At 59.5% G+C, this 26,141-nt stretch overlaps 1 protein-coding gene across 1 annotated transcript; it reads left to right on the top strand.

Moving 5' to 3' along the window:
• Positions 1 to 28: 28 nt before the first annotated feature.
• On the top strand, positions 29 to 25,618 carry ALDH3B1 (aldehyde dehydrogenase 3 family member B1). The gene is given in 14 exon segments (XM_024133410.2): positions 29 to 66; positions 164 to 207; positions 3,679 to 3,743; positions 13,250 to 13,412; positions 17,101 to 17,211; positions 17,324 to 17,444; positions 17,739 to 17,824; positions 18,311 to 18,392; positions 19,896 to 20,180; positions 20,212 to 20,319; positions 21,024 to 21,190; positions 22,754 to 22,833; positions 22,835 to 22,866; positions 24,937 to 25,618. Coding segments are annotated over 11 exon segments (1,425 nt in total). The 5' UTR covers positions 29 to 66; positions 164 to 207; positions 3,679 to 3,743; position 13,250; the 3' UTR covers positions 25,128 to 25,618.
• Positions 25,619 to 26,141: the final 523 nt, after the last annotated feature.

Consider the following 26,141-nt stretch of genomic DNA (forward strand, 5'->3'; position numbering starts at 1 on the left):
TGCGTGTGCGTGTGCGTGTGCGTAGGGGGGCGACCGTGCGCCCATCGCCCGCCCCAGGAATGCGAGGTGCGAGTTGGAATTCCCACTCTGCCACTTGCCGGCCTTGTGACTTTGGGGATTAACTCCACTTCTCTGTGCCTCATTTTCCTCACCTGTAAACCAGGCATACTCAGCACGACTTCCAAGGGCTCTTTCGGGATTACTGAGGTAATGCGGAGCCTTAGGAAAGTGCCAGGCCCATAATAACTCCCCTCAGCCTTACCACTGTCACTGTCGTCCCTACCCCACCTCCAGCCCTACCCCTACCACTGTTATCCCTCACCCATTTGGTGTGTTTGCAGGTCAGCAAAGAGCCCTCATAGCGCGGGGAGAGGGCTCCCACCATAGGACTTGGCAGCCCGTGCCCGCCTCCTGCTCACTCTGAGCTTCCTTTGGGCACCCGTAAGTGGGAGTTCTGGCAGGGCCCCTGGGAGGCCGAGATTGTGGGGGCTGCCGGACTGCAGGGGGGCGACCCCCACACACACACCACCCTGCAGCAGGGGCCAGAGCCTCCTGCCCCTGCCTGACTGGGCACTGGGTCTGGGGCTGCGGTGAGAGCCCATGAAATTTCTGCTTTGCTGGAGCTGACACTCCACAGCTCTGGGTGTCAGCCTGGTTAGAGATACTCTGGGAAGCTTTTAAAAATATTGGTTTCAGGGCTTCGCTTCCCTGGTGGCGCAGTGGTTGAGGGCCCGCCTGCCGATGCAGGGGACGCGGGTTCGTGCCCCGGTCTGGGAAGATCCCGCATGCCGCGAAGAAATGGATCAAAGACACATAAGACCTAATAACCTAAAACTCCTAGAAGAAAACAGTAGATCCTCAGCATGGGTCTTGGTAATGACTTCTCGGATACGACATCAAAAGCATGAAAAACAAAAGAAAAAATCAACACGTGGGACTACATCAAACTTAAAATTTCTACACTGCAAAAGAAATAATTAAAATAAAAAGGCAACCTATGGAATGTGGGAGAATATTTACAAACTATGCATCTGGTCCGGGAAGATCCCACATGCCGTGGAGCAACTAAGCCCGCGCGCCACGACTACTGTAGTTTGCGCGCCTAGAGCCCGTGCTCTGCAACAAGAGAAGCCACTGTAATGAGAAGCCCACGTGCAGCAACCAAGACCCAATGCAAACAAAAATTAATTAATTAATTTTTAAAAATTACCCAGTTACCCTCCCTCCTCCGACTCTGAACAGTGCACAAGCTGTTCCTTCCGGTTGGAGAGCCCCTTCCCCTGCTCCTTCCAGGAGGGGTCTTTCCCACCCTCAGAATAAGAAGCCATCCCTGATGAGGGGTACAAACCCCACCCCAACTATTTCCCTTCTGGTTTTCTGTAGTTTAATTGTCCCCCCGGGTGACTCTTCATCACGTACCGCTCATGCAGAGGATTGTGTCAGGCGCTTAGTAGGTGTTCAATCAATGGGATTGGATGGATGGACGGGTAAATGGATGACAAATAGCCACCCCAGAAGGGTTGCTGGGGTGGAGAGTTGGCCGTGTGGAGGGTATGAATTTACAGAGGCTTCTGCCTGCAAGGTGGTGGAACTTTCTCCAGACCGTGCCCAGGTGCAGATATGAGTAAAGCAGACAGGTGGAGTCAGGCAGGCCGGACCTGGCAGTGGGAGATATGGAAGGAGCAAGAGAGAGGGCGGGGCCCAAGGTGGTCCAGAGGCAAGGAGGAGGCGGGAGAGCAGGAATGCAGTGGGCACCGGGGGGCTGTGGTCAGAGAGTGGACGCAGGACTCATTACCTTGGGAGATGACAAAGTCCAGGGTATGGCCATGGCACGGGGTGGGGAAGGATGATGAGGTCCAGGAGGTCATGGGGCTTGGGGCACACGCAGGCAGTGGGCTTTGCCGCCCCCAGGAGGACGCAGTCCTGTAGAACTCAGTGAGCGGGCAGGAGACCAGGCCGGAGGGGAAGGTAGCGGTCCGAGTTGGCTGCTGTGACCGCAGAGGGTGGGTTCAGTGAAGCAGAGGGTAGGTAGTAGGCAGGGGGTCCGGAGGCTCAGCGGGAGAGTGAGGAGGACACCAGGGAGGAGCCCTTGTCCGTCCTAAGAGTGCACCCTCCTGAAACCATATCAGAAAGGGGGCCCTTGGGCCTGGGTGGAGACTAGCATCTGTAGTCTGGAAACGACCTCCCTGTCTGCCACCTTCTGCACCTGCGGCAGTTATGGAAAGAAATCTCTCAGCCAAGTGCACCTGGCTCCTCCAGCTCCTTGGATGGAAAACGGAGAACCTGGGACAAGCCAGGGAGGAAGGGTGGGGGAAGGGCCCTCTTGCCATGCAGCGGGGTCCCCAGGGTGTCCGGTCTTGTCTGGGCGTTAGTGTGGGAAGCCCCCTCACCTCGTCTTCCCTCACCTGAATATTTCCTCCCTTGCAAAATAGGAGTAGGTGAAAAAGGCTTCTGCACACTGAAAACAGGATGGAGGGGGCCAGCCTAGTGGCCAGGAGGAAGAGAAGCATCTTAGAGGCCAGAGCAGACCTTTAGGGCCAAGAGAGGGGAGTGTGACACCTGTCAGTGAAAATAATCAATAAGCAATCTGTAACGGGAATAGAAAAGAGTTTTATTTGAGCCAAACTGAGGACTATAGCCCAGAAGACAGCCTCTCAGATGACTCCGAGGAACTGCTCTGGAGAAGCATGGTTTTCAGCACAGTTGTATGTCTTGTCAGAACAAAGAACATCAAACAAGTCAGGGAGACATTCCTTCAAGGTTTCACAAAAAAAACAGATCAGCACCAACACGGTGAGTAAGTATGGCCTTGGCGCCTGGGAAAGAAGTCTTATTATCAAAGGGGCACCAGCATTGGCGTCCCAGGAAGGGACGCGTTTCATCTTTATTATTATTATTATTTTGTGTCACGCGGGCCTCTCACTGTTGTGGCCTCTCCCGTTGCGGAGCACAGGCTCCGGACGCGCAGGCTCAGCGGCCATGGCTCACGGGCCCAGCCGCTCCGCGGCATGTGGGATCCTCCCGGACCGGGGCACGAACCCGCGTCCCCCGCATCGGCAGGCGGACTCGCAACCACTGCGCCACCAGGGAAGCCCTCGTCTTTATTTTAACATGGACATTCTTGACTTCTGGTCAATGCGCCCTTTTCTTTAATGATTAAAGCAGATGTACCGTGTAGGCTTGATAGGCCACAAACAGGCTGTTCCAGGTAGCATCAAATTCAAGTTAATTCATGGATAAGCCAGAATGACTTCCCCAGACCTCAATACGTGAGCATTTCTTTTATTGCACCCAAGGAAAGAGAGGGGCAGTGTCCCAGGCCCAGTGGCTCTTAGAGAGAGAGAGGACAGGGAAGATTTTTAGTTGTCACTATGTTGGAAAGAGGGCAAGCCCACAAAAGTCCTATAAAGGGACAAAGGGAAGATGGCGTGACCTCTGAAGGGGTCAGGAAGCTCCAAGATGCAGCCACCTGAAGCTCCCTCCGCCCGAGAGCCCCCCATCCAGCATTTTGAGGTTTCCAGGTGGCCCAGTATTTACCCAGAGTGGGTGTGTGTCGTCCAAGAAAGGGTAAAGGCCTCTTGGGCGGACTTGTGTGCTCATGGGGAAGCGGGCAAGGCTCATTGAACAGCAGTTGCCTTGGGCAGACCCAGAACTCACAGGCAGTTTATATCCCACCAGGAGGGACCCCCAAGACGAAATCGAGCGGAGTGTGTTTTATGAACCAGCCAGAAAACAAAGAGAAGGTAGGAGGGGAGCAGGGACACTGCTCCAGGAAGTGGGTGGTCTGCCTATACCAGTGGGTCCCCCTGGCCTCCCCTGTGCTGAGCCCCGCTGACAGCTACTTCTTTTTTCTTTTTTCTTTTTTTTTTTTTTTGGCTGCGCTATACAGCATGTGGGATCTTAGTTCCCTAACCAGGGATCAAACTCGCGCCCCCTGCAGTGGAAGCTGGGAGTCAACCACTGGACCGCCAGAGAAGTCTCTGGCAGCTACTTCTTAGATGTTGGCTTTCTGCAATATTGCTTGCTTTCTGTGGGGTCTTGGTCCATGCCTAAAAAAGAGGTTACTGTACCATTTAGGGCCCTAAAATGATTTAATTAAGTCCTTGGAGTCCTTGTTACATGTGGACTCCTTCTGTGATGTTGGTAACTTTTAATTTTGTATTGCATTATTAAAATCAATTCATTTTAGAACATTTGTTGGGGGGGGTCCTGGTAGCTTGTTTCCAAACCTGACATTATGGCACCCAGTGGTTAATGACACTGTCCTAATCTTATTAAAAGCGAAAAGGAAATATATTTACATCTAAATTTTAAATATCGATTAATTTTTAAAAACACTGACATGAAGAATGCAAATTCAAATGTCCCAAGCTGAGTGAGGAGTAATTTCGGTCTTGTTAGCTTTTGACACAGTGACCCTGGATGAATTTGAGAAGCAGGCGCTTTCAGGCTCAGGGCTCCTAGAATCTGCTGACGCTCAGGAACTCTGTCAATTACCAAGAAAAACATCTCCAGATCAGTCCAGACTGGGGTTTGGATGTGACTGGCAAACTGCTCCTGGAGAGACAAATACATAAGCAACAGGCTCCCTGGTTAGGCTCGGCCAGCGGGAGGTTCTGGGTTTGGGAGGAGGAGAGAGCCAGGGCATAACTAGGGCAGGGATGGGGGAGCACGTGGGCGGTGGCTCGACTCCTCCAAGGTCCCCAGCGTCCACAGAGCAGTCCTACCATGGTCTAGCTTTCCCTGGCTGACCTTGACCCTCTGGGGTCTGGTGACACCACTTCCTGCCTTTGACCTTTCCAGGCTCCCTCACCAACCCAATTCCCTGTACTAAATCTTCCCTACTCAAAAGACCTAGGTTGCTTTCTGTTCACTAAACCCTGACTTATAAATCCCCTTGTTTCCAGAAAGAATTTTTCCATGGCTTAAGAGCCTGTGTCAGGGAGCCTTGAGACTTCCTGTGAGGCTGTCCCAGAGGGGACCCAGATAAACACAGCCCATGTGACCTGCAGGGCAGAGAACGGAGCGAGGTCAGCGGCCCCTCTCACCCCATCCAGACCTCAAGCACTCCCTGTAACATATACCCTCACTGTTGTCAAATGGTTTTCTCTATACTAGGTTCTATTTTTGTTCTCACTATAAAAATAATAGATGTTCCTTGCAGAAAAGCAAACAGGAGAGATACATATTGCTCCCGATTCGAACACCCTGAGACAGCGCTGGGGGTCTTGTGAAGTGTCACCCCTGCATTGTATCCAAAGTAGCACGCAGGGTCCACTGCTGATTCATCTAACACCACTTCCCTGGCATTGAGGCAAATCTTTACCATTTTTGTTTTTTATAAATTTATTTAGTTTATTTATTTTTGGCTGCGTTGGGTATTTGTTGCTGTGCGCGGGCTTTCTCTAGTTGCAGTGAGCGGGGGCTACTCTTTGTTGCGGTGCGCGGGCTTCTCATTGCGGTGGCTTCTCTTGTTGTGGAGCACAGGTTCTAGACGCGCGGGCTTCAGTAGTTGTGGCTCGCGGGCTTGTTGCTCTGTGACATGTGGGGTCTTCCCGGACCAGGGCTCAAACCTGTGTCCCCTGCATTGGCAGGCGGATTCTTAACCACTGTGCCACCAGGAAGCCCTAATCGTTACCATTTTTTTTTGTTTTTTTTGCGGTGCGCGGGCCTCTCACTGTTGTGGCCTCTCCCGTTGCGGAGCACAGGCTCCGGACGCGCAGACTCAGCGGCCATGGCTCAGGGGCCCAGCCGCTCCGCGGCATGTGGGATCTTCCCGGACCGGGGCACGAACCCGTGTCCCCTGCATCGGCAGGCGGGCTCTCAATCACTGCGCCGCCAGGGAAGCCCCTCTTTACCATTTTTTAAACTAAAAACCACGGGGTTGATGATCGTCACAAGCTGTCGGGAGGTCCCCGAGCTGGGATGTGCCAAAGACCCTCCCCGGTGCCTGGTACAGCATCCAGGATAGACGCTTCTTCCGGCTGAGACTCCTGGGAGTGGGGGTAACCCCCACCCAGCTCCTAACCAAGAGTTCGGGGCACCCTGGAGACGCTGCAGCCTGGGGACTTGGGGCTGGCTGGGTTAGAATCCCCATCTGTCCCTCTCCTGTGTGACCCCAGCCCAGCCACTGTCCCTCTCTGAGCCTGTTGTTTCATCTGTAAAGCTCAGACCATAACATCTGAGAATTATACGAGAATTTGTGTCAAGTGCTTGGCGCAGGGCTTAGCACACAGTAGGTGCTTACTAAAGCTTTGCTAAGTGAGCACATGGATGAGTGCGGACTGTGTCCAGGCACTGCACCCCAGTGGCCTCTGACTGCACCTCAGGGTCACACTGGCCTCTGTGGGTGTCTGCTGGGGGGAGCCAGGTGGTACTGCCTTCAAGGCTGGGAGGGGGAAGGAGGCGGGGGCAGGGCCCCAGGACAAGGCCTGGGGTGGCCACTCCCTTAGGAAGGTGGGGAAAGGGACAGAAAAGCCTTCGTACCTATTGAGCACCTACTGTATACCAGGTGCATTCCAGATGTGCTCTGATTTCGCCCTCACTGCAGCCCTGAGAGGCAGGTTGACTCAATCCCAGTTTGCGGGGAGGAAACGGAGGCCCAGAGAGGGGCCTAACTTGCTCGAGGTCACCCAGCAGGTGGGCTGCAGAGCCAGGTTTGAATCTGTCAGCAGGCGACGTGGTGAGGTGCTCTTGGGCAGGTCTGAGGCTCTGGGAGCCAGGCTCACCAGGTGAGGGAGGGAATGATGAATGAATGAATGAATGAATGATGCCTTAGCCCATGACCAGCTCATCCTCCCCTACCTCTGCCCGGAGAGGGAGACCAACAGTGACACTCATGAGGGTCTTTTCATCCCGTTCTCCAAACTAAAAGCCAGAGGCATCAAAAAAAAAAAAAAACAAACCAACAACAAAGAAAGGGGCTTCCCTAGTGGCGCAGTGGTTGCGCGTCCGCCTGCCGATGCAGGGGAACCGGGTTCGCGCCCCGGTCTGGGAGGATCCCACATGCCGCGGAGCGGCTGGGCCCGTGGGCCATGGCCGCTGGGCCTGCGCGTCCGGAGCCTGTGCTCCGCAACGGGAGAGGCCACAGGAGTGAAAGGCCCGCATACCACAAAAAAATAAATAAATAAATAAATAAATAAATAAAAGCCAGAGGAGTTGCGGAAGAGCAGGGCCTGGCTGGGCAGATGTGTCCCCTCCAACTTCTGCGCTCCCCCCAACACCCGCCCCACCGGCTGACCTGGGACCTCGGCAGAGCCTGCCACCCGCTGGAGACAGTTCTAAGAGTGGCTCCTAGCGGTACCCCACGCAACATCCCCCATTTATCCCGAGGTCCCTGCGACAAGGGTGTCACCCCTAGGTACCACGGAGCCCTTGGAGCTGCTTTTTTATTTTTATTTTTTAATTAATTAATTTGGCTGCGTCGGTTCTTGGTTGCAGCACACTAGCTCTTCTTTGTGGTGCACCGGCTTCTCTCTAGTTGTGGCGCGTGGGCTTAGCTGCCCCACGGCCTGTGGGATCTTAGTTCCCCGACCGGGGATCGAACCCTCATCCCCTGCATTGGAAGGCAGATTCTTAACCACTGGACCACCAGGGAAGTCCTGCTCCTGGAGCTCTGAGGATCAACAAGAGGCATCCAAACCAGAAAGGGTAGAGGGCCGGTCCCTGTTCCTCCCCAAGGGGCAATGCCCCCTCAGACTGGCGAGCTTCACTCCCAAGCCAGGTTAGGACCCCTGTGTCAGGAGGACAGGCCTCTTTGGGGACTTCCCAGGCTGAATTCATGACAAGTTTGGGGTAACCCCTGCAGGAGGGATCTCCGGTCAGGGAGGGGCCCCTCAGTATCCTGCAATACCCCTCCCACCCACCAGTACCTCCCGAGGTGGGTCCCTGATTTGCTGTGTGGCCTTAGATCGGTGGCTGCCCCTCTCTGGACCTGGTTCCTGTCTGACCGCTGCCAGGCTCAGCTCCAGCCCAACCCCGCCTGACACTGGCTCTGCCTCTGCCTGGCTCAGGTCCAGACAGCAGGGCAGGGCTGTCACATGCTGAGCCACGTGACAGGCAGCGGCTGGGGGCTCCATCCCACGCAGAGGACGGGGCCCCTGCAGCCCCTTACCCCAGTCCCAAACGGCTGAAGCCTCCAGGGGCTACCAGAGCAGGTGTGGGCGGGAGACCTCTCCTGCCCTCCCAGGTAGGCAGGGGCAGCGGGGAGGGCGGGGCCCGTGAGCAGCATCTCCCAGGTGCCCAGTCGGCCCAGAGGCCCTGGGCCAGCATCCCAGGCAAGACCTAGGGCACCAAGGTGCAAGGGCTGCAGCGGGCCCAGGGCGACAGGCGTGGGGCGATAGCACAAAGGATATTCCCGTCCCCCTACCCGTAACCTAATCGCCTGCCTGTCTGACACCAGCACCTGCCAGGGGATCATCCCCCTTTGTGCTGGCTCTGACAGGTGTGCCCGGGGTGGGGGCGGGGTGAGGCAGAGGGGCAGGGACACAGGAACCCCATGGCGACACTTAGATCATGGCGGCTCACCTAGAGTGCAGAGGGTGGCGCTCTTTGCCGGGAGGCAGGAGGGGACAGCAGGGGGTGGACCCAGCCCCGCTCTGGAGTAACAACCTTCTCACGTGGGTCCCAGCCTGCCCCTCATGCCCTGTGCCCTCTCTCTGGACTTCCATTTCCTCATTGTAAAATGTCACGTTGCAGGGTGACAGGCGCTTTGAGCGGGGTGCTGGATGGGGTGGTGATGTTGGACACAGACGTGCAGAGGGCAGGGACGAAGCCTGCAGCAGGCCTGGGCCCTGGGATTGGATTTCTAGACTCCAGCTGTCTTTGGATCTGACCTCTTCATTTTGCAGATGGGAAACTGTGGCTCAGAGGGGCGGCGGGGGCGGGGGCGGGGTAGTGGGGAGCAGGGCTTTCCCTGCTACTCCAGGCCACAGCCCGCACCACACACCGTAATTCCTGGGTCCACTACTCTGGGCTCATCCTCCATCCTTCCCATCAGGGGTCGAGATGGACCCCTCAGCTCAGAGCTCCCTGGAGACCTGCTGTGTGGCCCTGGCCTGGTGCTGGCTCTCTCTGCGCCCTGGCTCCTTCTCTCTGGTCCAGGAAAGGATGTAGAGGCCCCTGAGGGAAGTGATGGGGAAATCTCAGCCTGCAGCCTCCAGCCAGCCCAGAGTCAAAGTCAGGCAGGAGGCCAGGACAGCCCCGCCCCGGGGGCTGGCCCAGCCTTGGACATTTCGTAACGGAAGGGCAGCTGGGTAGAGCAGGACCGACCAGGAGGAAGGGCAGCTTGGCAGGGCCTCAGGTACGGTGTTCTGCAGAGGCTGGGGATAAGCAGCAAGCAGTCAGGGCCAGGGACCCGCTGGCAGGTTGGCTTGGGGACTCTGGGTTGCCGTCAGTCCTGGCAAGCCTGGCCACTCACGGCCACGCACAGGGACTAGCTTTGTCTTCTCGGAGCTTCTCTGCTCACCTGAGGAGAAAGGGGAAGGAGGAAGGGAGTTCCCTTTGCCCCAGCCTAAGAGAGAGGGCCAAGAGTCCCCGAGGCCAGGCAGCACCCTTATTTTGTCTGAGCTGGACTGATGCCCCTCCTCTCCCTGGAGTTACCAAGGGAGCCAAGAGTCCCAGCTCTGGACCGGCCGCCCCAGGAAGGAATGCACCCCTGTCCCTGGGCGGGGGGGGTGCTCAAGCATCCATTTGGCAACACATTTCCTGGGCAGCTGCCACGCATGCCCGCTGCTGGGGTGGGCTATGCAGCGAGCGGTTCTGAGCGATCGTGTTCTTGGGAATGGACTCTGCCAGGGTCCAGGAAGGAGAGACTTCGCCAGCATCAGGCAGCCGGTGGCACAGCCTCTCCGTGCGGTGGGGCAGGGGTTGGCTTGGCCCACGGCCAAGGGTTGGCCCCCAGCTCCCCAGACCCGTCCTGGAAGGGAGGGGCTGCTCCCCAGAGTTTGGGAGACCTTGTAAAAATCCAGGTTAAGGCTACACGGGGCAGGGAGGAGAGATCAGATTGGAGACCCCAGGGTACTGGGACCTGCAGAGCCTTCGAGACAGCCCCGTGCCGTCCACCTTCTGACAGCCTGATGGGGGTCCCCTGGACCCTCAGACCACCATGTGCGCCTCTGTCACTCTTGCCAGCCCCTTATCCCTGCCCCCACCTGGGTCTCAAGTTGATGTCCTTGCCTCCCTGGTGCCCACACCGGGCCAAGGTCTCCTCGGGTTCCCACCCCAGGGTCTCCTCCCCGAGACCCCCCAGCACAGCTGTCCTTTGCAGTCTGAATAACCGTCGTTCAGAGCCATCCTCACAGCACTCACGGGGCTCGGCCCTGCACCAAGCACTTCACAGCACTATGGGGTACCTACAAGACACCGTCCCCATTGCACAGATGGGGAGAGTGAGCCACAGAGAGGCCAAGCCACCTGCCCAAGGTCTCCCAGCTAATATACAGAGTTGCTGGGATTCGGACCCAGGTCCTCAGGCCCCCGACACGTCATACGGAGGGTGCTCTTAGAAGGCCTGTGGTATAGACAGGGAAACCGGGGCAGAATGGATGAGAGGGCGGGCAGAGGTGGGGGCTGGGAGGTAGCTCATCGGCAGGACCAGCCAGGGCCCAGGGACGGGGCTCGGGCAGCAGCTGTTTCTTGCTGATGATTTGGAGGCAGCAGACGTGAGTGCCCGCCCCTTTTGTCACCCTCCTCGATGCCACATGACCCGGGCCTCAGCTTCCTACAGGGGTGCCATCCAAAAGCCATGCTGCACTCACATCAGGCACCCACGCTGGCACAGTGCCTGGCACAGTCAGTGCCTAGTCACTATTATTGTTATTATTATTATAGAATCCCCCAGGCTCATGGCCTTGAGGGGAGGTGGCTGGCCCTGGGGCCCGGGGAGCCAGGCCCATCCCTTGTCACATCAAGTGACTTAGCAACTCCCAGGGAGGTGGGCTCAGGGCCCCCAGACCACCTGATGAAGGAAGCCCCTCATCTGTGTGTCCACAGTGGCTGCTCAGCTCCCTTGGGAGGTCACAGGCCCGGCGTCCCCCCAGGCCCCAGGCAGCCTTGCACAGCCGCTTACCCGGCTTGAGTCCAGCCCCCTGCCCTGCAGCAGTCACCCCTTGGGGCCTCGGTCCTGACCAAACTGCAATAGGGTGTGAGCTGGCCTCAGTGTTGCCAGGAGAGGCTGCTGGAATGTTCCAACCAGACCTCCACCCCCGCAGAGCTCCCCACCCCACACAGTACTCGGAGATGCACTATTCAAGTGACGTGCCTTACATTTTTGTGGGTTCTGCAGACTCTTAGGAAAGGGCACAGAACCTAGCGGAGGCGGGAGAGGGGCCGGTGTGGTTTGCCCTCAGCATCCGTCAGCAGAAGTCTGAAGGTGAGAGAGGAGGGGGGAGGAAGAGGGATAACTATTTGTTGAGTACTTGGTAACAATAACCACAGCTGACCGTTATTAAGCTCTTACCATGTACACAGCGGCCGGTGCTTCATGTGGTGGAACGGTAGCATCCCCTTTTTACAGGCATGGAAACTGAGGCAGGGAGAAGATGAGTGACTTGCCCAAGGTCACACAGCCAGAGAGGCAGGGTCAGGGTTTGAGCTCAGGTGGCGGCTTTAGGGGTCAGCAAGTCTCTTGGCTCTTGGGTCTCTGGCCAGTATGCCTTCCTCCCTGGAGGAGGGTTGGAGCTGGGGACAAGCCTGGAGTGAGAGGGGCTCTGATGATGTCCCTGTTCTGCTACAGTCACCCTCTCTGGGGGATGTGGTGCCCGCCCTGTGCCCGAGACAACTGCCCCGTTTCTCCTGATGAGAGTAGGAGGCCTGTGGGGTCAGTTTGGCCCCCATCATGCCTATGGGGACAGCGTAGGGCTCCAGCCAGGCTCTCAGCACCGAGTGCCCATCAGGGCAGGCCATCCTGTTGGCTGGAACAGCTCATGGAGTCCTCCAGAAAACTTAGGGCCATGGTGGCAGTAGTCACTTAACAATAGCTGGCAACCCTGAGGGCACTGACTCCCTGTCCTGGGCTTAGAACTGGCCAACATGGTCTCATCTTTGATAAACATCCATCAGGTGGTAGGTGGCAGGGTGACCTTAACAGATGAGGGGATTGGGGCGCAAAGACCCAAATGATAAGTTAAGTAGGCAAAGAGGGGTCCCGCTGCCCAGTCCAGTGGGAGGGGTAAGAGAGGGATGGGGAGGCGGGGCAGGGAGGTGGACAGAAGGAAACCAGGTATTGATCACAAGGTATGACACAGTGCGGTGGGGAGCAGAGCCAAGGGCCCACTGTGAGAATGTGTAAGGGAGCAATCATGGTGGGCTGCCTGAAGGAGGCATCAGTCAAGCAGAGACCAGAAGAGAAGTGAGTCAGAGAGAGAAGGAGGACAGGGTCCCCACTGGTCCTTGGCACCAGGCCGAGGACTGAGTGCATCAGAGAGCTCCTCTGATGAACTTCAAGTAAGCAGGCGGGTGCCCGGGGGAATGTCAGAGCCCCTACCCTGCCTGCCAGCCCTGGCTGCTGACAGCATGGAGGCATGACTGCCCCCTCACCCCTCACCCCTCAACATTCCCTGCTTCTCCAACACTGTGGCCGATGGGGCTGGGATGGGCGGCAGGGCTTCTGGGAGGCGGGGGTCTTCTTTCCCCGTCTTGCAGCGGAGCTGGGGCACAGGGAGAGGAGTCCTGTCACCCAGCCCTCTGAGCCACCGCCAGCCAGCCTGGCCACCCTGGGCAGGGCCCCCAGGCTGGGGACAGTGGGAACAGAGCATTCTGTGTTGGGAATGTCCCAAAGTGGTGGTTGGTGGACTCTCCCTCTAGTTACCAAACTCTCCCTGGTTACTTCACTCAGGCCTGCTGGGGGAAGGGCTACCCGTCTCCAGGAGGGGCACCGGAATAGGGTGGGGGCCATGGCTTAGGGTTAATTTCTGTGTGGCAGGAAGAAGCGTGACGCCCTGGCTCCCTGCTCACTCTTAGGGGCCACGGAGTAGCTGTCCCCAAGCCCACACCCAGTCCCATGACTGCCTTGGGGTCCAGAGCCCTCCTGCCCACCGGTTAAGAGGTGTGGTCTGTAGCTCTGTCAGTGGGTGTCCAAGTGTGCCGTGTGTTTGTGTGTGTGTGTGTGTGTGTAGGTGGGGCAGCCCTGGTCCCTGGGCTTACGTGTAAGTCCCCGTGGGGGTGCCCGTGGGCCCACGCGGGTGCAGGCAGGGGTGGTGGAGGGAGCCTGGAGGTGGGGTGCCGCGGCCCACGCTGCCCCGCCCGGCAGGATGGACCCCTTCGCGGACACGCTGCAGCGGCTGTGGGAGGCCTTCGGCTCGGGGTGCACGCGGCCGGCCGAGTTCCGGGCTGCCCAGCTGAAGGGCCTGAGCCGCTTCCTGCAAGAGAACAAGCAGCTTCTGCAGGAGGCGCTGGCGCAGGACCTGCACAAGGTGGGTTGGAGGGGACAGGCAGGGGTGGGAGGAGGAGGGCAGGGTTGGAGAGGTTGAGAAAGGGGAGATGGGGACAGCTGCATCCTCCATGAAGGGGGAACTAAAAGCCGTTATTAAGCTCTTACCATGTAAGAGCTTACCCCACCCCTTTTCCTGTGCCAAAACCCACTCTTCTGCATTCACCCATTCATTCATTTCTTCATTCACTCCACTACTATGTTTTTCTGTTTTTGGTTGCGCGGTGCAGCTTGCAGGATGTTAGTTCCCCGACCAGGGATTGAACCCGCGCCCTCGGCAGTGAAAGCGTGGAGTCCTAACCACTGGACCGCCAGGGAAGTCCCCAAAACCTACATTTTAAAACATTCACACCTCCACGTGACTTCCGTCTGTCTGGCTGGTCCTTCTGTCTAGAACCCGCGCCCTCGGCAGTGAAAGCGTGGAGTCCTAACCACTGGACCGCCAGGGAATTCCCGCACTCCACTACTATTTATTGAACACTTACTATGGGCCAGGTATTGTTGTAGGCTCTGGGGATACAACAAATAAAACAAAGTCCCTGTGTCCAGGGAGCTGGCCTCCTGGGGAGAGACACAACTAGACAGTAAATAAATACACAGCATGTTGGATGGTAATGAATGCCATGGAGAGACACTCCAGTGTGAAGGGGGTGAGAGAGGGCCAGGGTCAGGGTGCTGTTTTGTATGTGGGGGTCAGGGAAGGTTTCTCTGAGACAGCGGCATTTGAAGGAGGAGGGGGAAGGATGCACGTGGACAAGGGGGGAAACGGCAGAGGGCACAGCATGTGCAAAGGCCCTGAGGCAGGAGGTGCCTGGTGTGATGGTGCTTGAGGAGCAGCAAGGAGGCCAGAGTGGCTGAAGGGGAGCGGAAGAGGCAGAGGTAAGCAAGGGATGAGGCCCAGGGAGCTGGGTCACATCGCTAGGGCCGCATGTGGAGGACTTCTGCTTCACTAGGTACCGTGGCCATCATGGCCTCTGTCCAAACCCTGGAGGCCTGGGGGCTCAGCCCCTCCCATCTCCAGCAGCAGCCACAGCAGGACCTCAAGAAATACACTTCCTTGTAGGCAGCCTTCCACCGTCTCAGCCAGCAGGGCCCACCCGTGTGGCTGCCGCCGCCCTAAGACAACTGTCCAGGGGCTTCTTCTCTGGACAAAATGTCCCTTGAGCTTGCCACAAAGGCCACGGTGCCCAAGCTCACCCCTGACGCCCCACTGGCCCCTCACCACCTGTAACTCTCCAAGGCTGTGACTCTTTACCAGCTGGTAAGGTGCTGTTTTGATACTTAACACCAAGGACAGGCCCACAGTGCACATTGGCTGCCGGTCAGCCCCTGTGGTCACCACTTGTCCCCAGGGGGCTGCAGCAGTCCCACACTGGCTCATGCTGAGCGCTGAGCTCATCTTCTCCCCAAACCTCCTGAGCCCACGAGCAGAACCCTGGGGTCATCCCTTTCTGCCCTCCTGCCTCCCCTGCCCTTCCGGTGGGACTGCTGGCTCCACCCAGGTCATGAAAGAGATGCCGGCACTGGCGGGCCTGGGAGGCCCTCTGCAGCCTCCTTGGGCCCCACCTGATTTGCAGGCACCCAGCCAGGCGTCCAGAGCAGTCACGGACTTTGAGACTAGTATCTCGTGGCATCTGGGGTCATGGATCAGGGCACCCCCGTTCACGGGGGCAGCAAAAGCTGGCCACAAGGACTTGTCCTGAGGACGTGGCCTCCTGGTGACGCCTACTCCCTTTCTCAGGGTCCTCAAACCTTCTATTTATCACCACACCCCGGGACTGTAGCCAGGTGAGACCCAGGCTCCCTCGTCAGCCATTTCTGGAATCATCTGCTCTCCCATTTATGAAACCAGGGCGCTGGGTCATACTCTCTTTGGCTCTCTGACACTCAAGGGGCCTGGCTTTGCCTCCCTGTGGGGAGTGTCCATTCACTGGACCTGGTCCAGGACAGAGGGGGCTCACACCCCCTACCCTGGCATGTCGGGCTCCCTGGGGACTGACACCCCACTGAGCCTCTGCCCTGCCCACCAGCTGGCCTGGCCTGGCCGCCTCCGTGAGACCTGACCCGATGGTCTCTGTCTGGTCCCTGTTCTCCCTACGGCTCAGATTTCACCTCCTGCCTGCAACCCTCAAGGCTCCAGGAGCCTGCGCCCCACAAAGGGAGCAGCAGCCCAGAAAATGCAATCTGGTTCCTGCCTCTGCTCTGGTCCCTCCCTCTGGGCTCGGCCAGCCCTGTCCCCCACCCTCCCAGCAGGCAGCATCTGCCCTGTCTGACCTGCACAAATCCTCCCATTTAACCCCCGACAGCCCTTCCAGGTAGAGGTGGTCACAGCCAGTCACCCCCAGAGGAGACTCAGAGAGGGCGTGTTCTTGCCTAAGGGCACAGAACCCTAGCTCAAAACAGCCTACTCTTCCAAACTCCTGGCATTCAGCAGGGTCCAGATCATCCCTTAAACAGGCCCAAACCTCAGTCAGGTCACAGGAGACCTCGCTGGGCAGGAGTGTGGGCTGTGGACACAGACATAGTAGAAGGCATGCCTGAAGCAGGCTCAGCTCCTAGAAGCGCTGGTGGGCGTGGCTTCTCCTCCCAAGGTCCCTGCACCCTCCCCCTCCCCCCAAGGCTCAGCTCTGGCACTCCTGGGCCCATCGCCCTCTCCTCTGACAGGGAGGAACTTGCACCATAATGGCTGTCTCAGGCATCAGGACAGCCTGGCTCTCGTGTCCTAGGCCATGGGCCTCCAGCTGCCTGCAGCCCACAGGCTGGGTCCCTCCTCCCTCGTGGGGGTGGGGCAGGCATGCTAGCCGGCAGAGATCAGGACAAAAGCCCTATTGATTTTCTTCTCTCTCCACTCCTGCCCTTGAAATCTGCCCTGGCCCCTGGGCTGTGGGAACTGATGGCAGAGACACCTGTCCCCAGTGACCAGTCCCCAGTGACCCAGAGACACCTGTCCCCAGTGTCCCCTGCAGACTGACATCCACACAGCAGGCCACAGAGGGCCACACAGACAGTCCTGTTCAAACTTAAGTTAGATCCTGTCCCTGCTCTGCTCAACAGTCCTCACCCCAGCTGCCTGGCCTCATCACCCCACCCACTCTTCTCCCTGCTAATCAGGAACATAGCAAGCCTGAACCCGCCCCAGGGCCTTTGCACAGGACATACCAGCTGCCTGGAATATTCTGCCTCCAGGTATCCATGGGCTCCTTCCCTCCCTTTCCTCACTGCTCAAATGTCACCCCATCCCAGAGGCTGGCACTGACCATCTTATATAAAATAGAGCAAAGACACACACACACATACACGCGCACATGTACTCACACACACGCACACACACTCCAGCAGTCTCTATCCCTCCTATCCTGTTTCATCCTCCCACTGCGCTTGTCACGTCCTAATGGAGTAGTCAGTGTTATCATCACGTCGACCGTCCCCCCTACGATGTCAGCTCCGTGGGGCAGGTTTTCGGTCTGTTTCAGTCACCGCTGCATCCCCAGCACAGAAACGGCACCCAAGCACTGTAACCATCCAGTGAACATGGAGTGAATGAATGAATGAATGAGTGAATAAGACAGGCCTTGCCTGGGGAGGCTTTGCCCACCCCAGGGCTCCGGCCACCTGTGGATCCTGGGTACCCCGGCCCAAGCCCTGCCCTTGCCCCTCCCCCTCCCCTGCAGTCAGCCTTCGAGTCAGAGGTGTCTGAAATCAGCACCAGCCAGAACGAGATTAACTTGGCCCTTAGGAACCTGCGGGCCTGGATGAAGGATGAGAAAGTACCCAGGAACCTGGTGAGTGACCCTGGGGGTCAGGGCCGCAGGCAGCCTCTCTGGGTGGCAGGTGGTGCCGAGGGGCTGGGGTCTTGGCACCTCACCGTTCACCATCACTCTGGTGCCGACCCAGGCCACGCAGCTGGACTCGGCCTTCATCCGGAAGGAGCCCTTCGGCCTGGTGCTCATCATTGCCCCCTGGAACTATCCTCTGAACCTGAGCCTAGAGCCCCTGGTGGGCGCCCTCGCAGCAGGTGAGAGGGAACCACCACCTTCTCCCCGCCACCCACGCCCATCCCCCCAGCCTCACAGCCGCCCACAGAGCCAGGGAGGAGGGGGGAGCTGGCACCAGGTGGCTAAGAAGGCCTGGTTCCCATCTCGCCCACCATCCATCCCCAGGCTGTGTGGCCTTGGGGCCGGCACGGCACCTCTCTGAGCCATATTCTTCACCTGAAGGTGGAGTGAGGCCGGCACCTGCCCTGCAGGTGTGAGGACTGAATGGAGACGGGGAGTGGCTACAACTGGCCCCCCCCCTCCCCGCCCCTCAGGGAACTGCGTGGTGCTGAAGCCCTCGGAGATCAGCAAGAACACTGAGAAGGTCCTGGCCGAGGTGCTGCCCCGATACCTGGACCAGGTGAGCAAGGCCAGGTACAGACCAAGCAGCTACACGGGCTGAGCAGGGCTAAGCAGGCCCCGCCGGGCCGGGCAGCCCTTGGCGTGGCTCCTCAGACAGGACCTGAGCTCCAGCCTCACTCCTGCCTCCTCTGGGTTGTGTGGCCTTGGCCAGGTCACCGCCCCTCTCAGCCTGTTGCCCTCTGAGTGAAACAGAGGGCTGGGGCCTGTCCCCCGGGGGTCCCTGTCTGTCTCTGGTCAGCCCTGCTGGCCCAGCCCCGGCCTCAGTCCCAACCCCAAACCCGCCAGGCCCCAACCTTACACCTGTTGGGCTGGGACTGCCTGTGCCCAGTGCCCCTGGGGAGCTCCCCGCTCCCCCCGACCCAGCCCACCTGGAGCCCGGGCACCAGGCAAGGGGGCAGCCGTCCCAGGCAGGCAGGCAGGCAGGTGCCCTCTGGGCTCTCAGGCTGGGGTCCCAGAGGGAGCCCTCCGCCCGTCTGCCTTGCAGAGCTGCTTTGCCGTGGTGCCGGGCGGGCCCCAGGAGACCGGGCAGCTACTGGAGCACAAGTTCGACTACATCTTCTTCACAGGTGAGGAGCCAGTTTGGGGGTTGTGCAGCATGGGAGAGGTGAGAGGCTTGAGCCCAGCCCCACCCTTAGGGGTCTTATCCCCAACTCTGAGAGAGGCTACAAGGGACAGAAGCAGCCAGCCAGCCAGGGAGGATGCAGACTGGGGCAAGTGCTGGGTGGTGCTCTCGGCCCCAGGACGAGCTTGCTCCGCTCTCCCTGAGCAGGCTGGGGGGCGGGCCCGGACCCCTGGGGACCCTTGGGAGGGAGGGGCCCCATCCCGAAGCAGGCCTCTCCACCACTCACAATCTCACACGTCACAGCATCTGCCCTTGCTGAGCTCCCGCTCTGCCAGGCACTCATTCGTGAGCCCATGGCCCTTCTGGAGGGCTGGACAGATGAGGGTTTGGGGGCTCGGGTGACAAAAAGATGCAGTGCCCACTGCACTAGCCAGGATTGGGGCAGGCTGTATTTTGCTCCCAGAGGTCACCTGCCATCACCCTGACATGTGCCCATGTGGTCCTGACATGTGCCCATGTGGTCCAGACACCACCTAGCTTCAAGTGACCAGGATGGAGTTTCCAGAAGAGATGAAAGGGTGGAGGAAACAGACAAGGCGAGGCCCTGGAGGAGGGAGGAGCAGACCCGCCTCCTGTGTTGCACACCCTGTCCCCATCGGAGCAGGGGACGTGCCATCTCTGCCTGTCTCCTCCCCAGACCCTGCCACGAGCCCAGGACAAGGCCTGCCAGCCGCCACCTTAACAGACAGGGAGGGCGACTGTGGGAGCAGAGGGGCCAGGGACCTCGGCTGTTCCTACAGATTCCCAGGGGGTGGAAACACCAGGAGGAGGAAGCCGGGGGGTGCCTGACCGCCCTGCACCGTCACACCCCGAAGCTCAGTGGACTCTGGGCCCTGGCCCCCCAGGACCGAGGGTGCAGAGCAAGGCAGGCCGACCCCCGGAGGCCGGCTTCTACGCCAGGTCCTCGAGGCGGTCTGTGCAGAGGCCGATGGACCGCCAGAAGCTACTCCGCCATAAGCTCCTGACTTCTCCAGGCCTCAGTTTCCTTATGGGTATGATAGGGGCCATCCCCAAGTCACAGGCCTGTCTTAAGGACAAATGAATGAATGAAAGCCTTTGTCACAGCACGTGGCCTGGGCAGCATCCGCTCACTCACTCACTCAATGAATGTTTACTGAGAGCGCAGACGGGCACCGCGAGGCCTTGGGATAAAGCAGGGCTAGGAAGGCAAAGCCTCCTACGTGGTCATGGAGCCCGGCAAAGGTGATGGGGTGGAGGTGGGGAACTCAGTTGTGGGCGTGGTCAGGACGGCCGCACAGGCAAGGAGCTGTCTGAACAAAGACAGGAGGACCTAAGGGAGGAGCCGTGGTAGGGGGAGGCCCCTGGGGCCGGCTCAGCGGACCCGGGGGCCTGGATGGGAGGGAACGAGGGCAGGGAAGCCGGAGGAAGTGAGGCCATCCCGCCTGGTCCAAGTGACCGAGAGCCACTCTGGTTCCTTCCACCCCAGGGAGCCCCCGAGTCGGCAAGATCGTCATGGCTGCTGCCGCCAAGCACCTGACGCCCGTCACGCTGGAGCTGGGGGGCAAGAACCCCTGCTACGTGGACGACGACTGCGACCCCCAGACCGTGGCCAACCGCGTGGCCTTCTTCCGCTATTTCGACTCCGGCCAGACCTGCGTGGCCCCCGACTACATCCTGTGCAGCCCCGAAATGCAGGCTCGACTGCTGCCCGCCCTGCAGAGTGCCATCACCCGCTTCTACGGCGAAGACCCCCAGAGCTCCCCAGACCTGGGCCGCGTCATCAGTGACCCAGAGCGCCCCAGACCTGGGCCGCGTCATCAGTGAGAAGAATCTCCAGCGGCTCCGGGGCCTGCTGAGCTGTGGCCGCGTGGCCATCGGGGGCCAGAGCGATGAAAGCGATCGCTACATCGGTGAGTGCTGCCCTCCCTGCCACCGTGCCCCACGCCCAGCCCACCCCAGCTAAGGCCCCCTCCACGCTGGGGGCCACAGCTGGGCCCCGAGTCTGGGCCCAGCCTGTGACCTCGGGCCCTGAGGCTCCCCGACCCCACTGCTAGAGCCCAGCCTGGTCCACGGCTCTGGCGCCACGATTCTGTGACACTAGTGTTCCGCGTTGCCGTGTCTGAGCCTGTGACCCCACGACTCAGCACTCTGGCCCAGGCTCTGGATCCTCCGAGCTCAGACCCCAGAGTTCTAGGGCTCAGGTTCCCAACTTCAGCCCCAAGATCTGCTGCTCCACGGGGCCATGACCCCAGGTCCTAGGAGCCCACGATTCCTGGTTCTGAACTTCAACAGCCCGTCCTGAGCATCCGCTGTGCTGTGAACAAAGCAGCCCCAGTCTCCTGGGCCGAACGGCTCAGAGGGTGACGCTGCTTCCCAACAGGCTGGGACCTGGGACCTCAGAGCCGGTCACCCTCTGACTGTAAGACCAAGGCTGAGGGGCTCTCTGGGCCCCCCGGGCCCCGCTCAGGCTGGGGAGCCCCTCAAGGTCACTTCCAGGGGTCTGTGGGGAGATCACCTTCCCCAGAACATCCCTGAGCCTGGAGCCCTGGGTCCCTGGGCCCTGCCTGCCCGAGGCCCCGCGCCTGGGGCTGAGCCGTGCCCCGTGCCCGGGCAGCTCCCACGGTGCTGGTGGACGTGCAGGAGACGGAGCCGGTGATGCGGGAGGAGATCTTCGGGCCCATCCTGCCCGTCCTGAACGTGAGGAGCCTGGACGAGGCCATCGACTTCATCAACCGTCGGGAGAAGCCCCTGGCCCTGTACACCTTCTCCAACAGCAACCAGGTGGAGCTGGGCAGAGGTGGGAGCGGGTGGCAGCAGTGGAGGGTGGAGTGAGGTCAGCAGAGGGTGAGGTGGCACCGGGACCAGAGTGGACCAAGGGGCCTGGCAGGAGGGGCGGGGGTCCTGGTCCCTCGGGGACAGTCTGGGAGCTCTGGGACGGTGGCGCTGTCATGGCTCTGTCCCGGCTGTCCCTCTCCTCTCTCCTCGGGGCAGCAGGGCCTCCCCCTGCCCTCCAATCAGGCCACATTCTCCTGGGCCTTTAGTGGGCGGCTCCCCACGGTCTTCCCTAGGGTCCCGTGTCCCGTCTGGGTCAGCCCCACCTCCATTCTTCTGCATCATCATGGCCTGGTGGCGGCAGTGTCCCCTTTCTCTGCCTGGCTCCTGGAAGGCACACACGACGTGGGATGGCACGACTGGGGGAGGATGAATGACCAGGACGTGCAGGCCCAAGAATGAGCCCTGGTCCCCTGCCCCTCCCTGGGATTTCTCTCAGTGGGATTTCTGAGTCGGCAGATGGGGGTCCACTCCGCCCACCAGCAGGCAAGCCCCGACCTAGCTGCTACCTGGGGGTCACACGTACGTTGCCACTAACTATAGCCAAGTTTTCGTGCAACTACTGTTTAGTGTTTGCTAATCATTCCCCCCCCCAACCTTTCTTCTTCTTTTTTATAAATTTATTTATTTATTTTTGGCTGCACTGGGTCTTCATTCCTGCACGTGGGCTTTTCTCTAGTTGTGGCGAGCGGGGGCTACTCTTCATTGCAGTACACAGGCTTCTCATTGCTGTGGCTTCTCTTGTAGCGGAGCACGGGCTCTAGGTGCGCGGGCTTCAGTAGTTGTGGCAAGTGGGCTCGGTAGTTGTGGCTCGTGGGCTCTAGAGCGCAGGCTCAGTAGTTGGGGCGCACGGGCTTAGTTGCTTCGCGGCATGGGGGATCTTCCCGGACCAGGGCTCGAACCCGTGTGCCCTGCATTGGCAGGTAGATTCTTAACCACTGCGCCACCAGGGAAGTACCCCCCCCACCCCACCCCACCGCCCTCATTCTTCAAATACACCTCCAGACTGAAGAGGAAGGGCCTTCATTAAGTCAAGCAAGGATCAAGTTCATGTTTCCAAAACCCAAATCTCAATGTCCTCCCTGTGCTGCATGCAGGCCCCCCGCTGCGTCCCTGCCCCCACCCCACCCCTGGCCTCCCCACCTGCCCTTCACTCTGCCTGGGGGGCCCTCCTACTCACCTCTGCCCCGCCTGAGACTCAGCAGGCCCCTCACATCCCTCCCGGAACGCCTCCCTGACTGCCCGCCCCTCACCCTGCACCCTGCACGTCCCCAGGAGGATGCTGGGTCTCCCGCCTCCCCGTCAGGCCCGAGTCTGTGTGCACAGTCGCCTGCACGGGCCACAAGCAAGGGATGCTCAAGAAACACGTCTCCAGCTGGGGGTGGGTGGCAGGCTGCTCCGCAGCCACAGCCTTCCGCTCTCACGGCGGCCTCAGACCCTGCACTGGGTCCCAGGGCCCTGAGGGGGCCGGACAGAGCCTCCGCGGCCCCGGCGCCGCCGCCAGCCTCATAGCTGCTTCTCTCGCGGGTGGTCAAGCGGGTACTGGCCCAGAGCAGCAGTGGGGGCTTCTGTGGGAACGACGGCTTCATGCACGACTGTCGCCGGCCTGCCCTTCGGAGGAGTGGGCACGTGCCGGCACAGCCGTGCCATCTCTTACCGTCATCTCTCACCCTGCTCCCCTCTGCAGAGTCTGAGGCGGAACCTTCCATACCTGTCTCTGCATTTACATATGTAGGAGGACCCACGGATACACAGTTTAGGTGTTTGTTTGTTTGTTTGTTTGTTTTTTGCGGTACGCGGGCCTCCCTCTGTTGTGGCCTCTCCCGTTGCGGAGCACAGGCTCCGGACGCGCAGGCTCGGCGGCCACGGCTCACGGGCCCAGCCGCTCCGCGGCACGTGGGATCCTCCCGGACCGGGGCGCGAACCCGTGTCCCCTGCATCGGCAGGCGGACTCTCAACCACTGCGCCACCAGGGAAGCCCTAGTTTAGGGTTTTTTTTAAACATCACTGCGATTGCTAGGGCTTAGCACACGCAGGGCGGCCTTGGGTGTTCTCTTTACTCCACAGTGAGGCTACATGCTGCTCCTTTAACCCCTCCTGTGTCCCCTCTGTCCCATGCTCGGCATGTCGCACAGGAGACAGGGGCTCCTGCCGGCTCCCCCCTCCACCAAGCCCCAGCAGCCCCCAGTACCGCTGTGAGGTCCTGGCCTCTGAGGCTGGTCCCAGCAAGCCTGACGGCTGTGTGATGTGAGGCCACCACTTCCCCTCTCTGAGCTCACCTCCTCCTCGGGGGACGAGAGGGCCAGAGGCTTGCGGTCCCGCCACCTGCCCACACCTGGCACTAGAGTAAATGACCAGCAGGTCCCGGCGGGCTGCCCTGGTGGGCCTGGAGCCTCCCTGGGGAGCGGCTGGTGTCACAGGAGCACACGGCAGGCTGAGATGGATGCTGTGGTGGTGGAGGTCCAGGGCTGCGCACTGCTGCTGTCCCCGGTTCTGGAACCCTCTTCCCCAGCACCCCCTCCTCAGGGAAGCGTGGGGGTCTGTCTGCGGGTGAATCTGATCTGCCGCTCCCCTGACAAAGCCTTGCACGGCTCCCAGGCCCTCAGACGGAGCCAGGGCTCTGACTCAGCTTCCTGAGGCCGCCCTTCCTGGTCTGGCCGTGGGTCGCGCTCCCGCCTCCTTCCCCGCTGCCCTGGTTGCTGCTCCAGACACACAGAGCTCTGCCCAAGTCCCAACACACCGCGGTCACCCACCTCCAAGGCTCCCTGGGTTGTCCCCGAGCCTGGGCCCCTCTTGCCCCACACATCCGCTTTATCTGGTCACCTCGTCCACATCCCTCAGGCCTCACTCACTCAAGGAAGCCCTCCCGGATTACCCCTGATTCCACCAGGCTGGGTCCCCTGGACTTCCCACTGCCGGGTCCTTGACTGCATCCCTACCTGGACATTGCGACTCGTAACAACACAGCCCTTACTGTATCTATGGGTCTGAACACTTGCCCAATCCCCGCAACTCTAGGAGGTGGGTGCCACTGTCACCGCATGTCACAGAGGAGACCAAGGCGAAGTCACTGGCTTAAGGTGACATGGCTACTTCAGAGCTGGGATTCAAACCTGGGCAGCTGTCCCAGAACCCACTTTTTTTTTTTTTTTACTTTCCATCTTTCCTCCCTCTTTTTTTTCTAATTGAAAATGTTGATTTATAATGTGTGTTAGTTTTAGGTGTACAGCAGTGATTCAGTTATATATATATATATATATATATACACACGCTCTTCTTTTCAGATTCTTTTCCATTATAGGTTATTACAAGATATTGAATATAGCTCCCTGTGCTATACAGTAGGTCCTTGTTTATCTATTTTATATAAAGTAGTGTGTGTCTGTTAATCCCAAATTCCCAATACATCCCCCACCCCACCCCCAGATTCCACTCTTGACCACTGTCTACCCAGCATGACCCAGCACCTGGTGTCCCCAATATTTATTTGAGTGGGTGCTGGGGCCAGGCTCAGGGCTAAGCCCTTTACCCACAGCATCTCATGATTAGCCCACTTTACAGCTGGGGAAACCAAGGCTCGGGGGGTGAAGTAGCCGACCCAGGTCATACTGTGTGACTGGCAGAGCCCAGGTCTGTCTGACGCTCCTCGGCTGGCCACCGGGGGCCTGACTGCTGTGTTCCCTGTCACTGTACAGGCGCCAGTGGGATGGGCAGCTACCACGGCAAGTTCTCCTTCGACACCTTCTCCCACCACCGCGCCTGCCTGCTGCGCCGCCCCGGGCTGGAGAAGGTCTACGCTCTCCGCTACCCGCCCCACACTCCACGCAACCTGAGGGTGCTGCTTACGGCCATGGAGACCCGCAGCTGCAGCTGCGCCCTGCTCTGAGCCGCCCTACGCACAGGGGCTCCGAGCGTCCCTCCCAGCTCACGTCTACGAGTCCTCCGCTGCCGTGGCCACCTGAGGCTGGTGGAGACATGACCTGGGGTCCACGACACAGGAGGAAGACACCTGCCGGGGACCACGGCCCGGACCAGTGCTTGCCCTCCTCCCGCCTGGGGCTCCTCTTTTCAGGCCCTCAGCTGCCCCCCAGCCAGGATGGGCCAAGGTTTGGGAGCATCGGAAATGGTGCAGTAACCTGCCCTCCCGCTCCCACGCTGGCCACCTGTGTTCCGGGACACGAGGGCAGATGTGGGCACCTCTCAGGACCCCCCTTTTCTGTGGAGGGTGCAGAAGGGGTCCTGGCATCCGGTCCATGACACACTGCGGGCCTGCTGTGACCTGGGTCGTCCCTGCCCTCCCTGAGCCTGGTTCGCTATCTGTTGCACAGAGGAGGTGATTAACGCCTCCTGCGATCATAGCGAGGATTAAATTTTGGAGCTTAATGGCCGACTCCAGGCTCCAGGCGTCCTGTCTCCTCATTTGGGAGGGGGAGGCCGCTTCCCTCTACTCTCTCCGCACATCTCCCTCCAGGTCAGGTTGATGAGACGCCCACAGTAGGATCTCCCTTCCCTTCACCTCGGGCCTCTTAGGAGCTCTGAACTAGCTCCTGTCCCCCAAGTGGCTGGCGCCGGACACCTTCCCCTCACCATGTCCCACACTGGACTCATCCTCTTCCCTGACCTGCTCATCCTCCTGGGCCCCCATGCCATGGAGTGATCCACCATCCGCTCAGCTACAAAGCCAACCTCCCAGGCCTCCTGCTAGACACTCCCTTCTCACCTCCCAAGTCCCACCTTTGAGCAATTCTTGATGATTCTATAAAATACCGCAGACTTCCCCAATCCACACACTAATCGCTGTGCCCCGGGCCATCCATCACCTACCCTCTTCCCCCGGGGCCCAGCCCTTCTTCTCAGAGATCTTCTTAAAGCCCACTAGACCATACTAGCCCTCAGCCTG

This window comes from Physeter macrocephalus, chromosome 16 (genome assembly GCF_002837175.3).
Source record: "Physeter macrocephalus isolate SW-GA chromosome 16, ASM283717v5, whole genome shotgun sequence".
NCBI lineage: Eukaryota > Metazoa > Chordata > Mammalia > Artiodactyla > Physeteridae > Physeter > Physeter macrocephalus.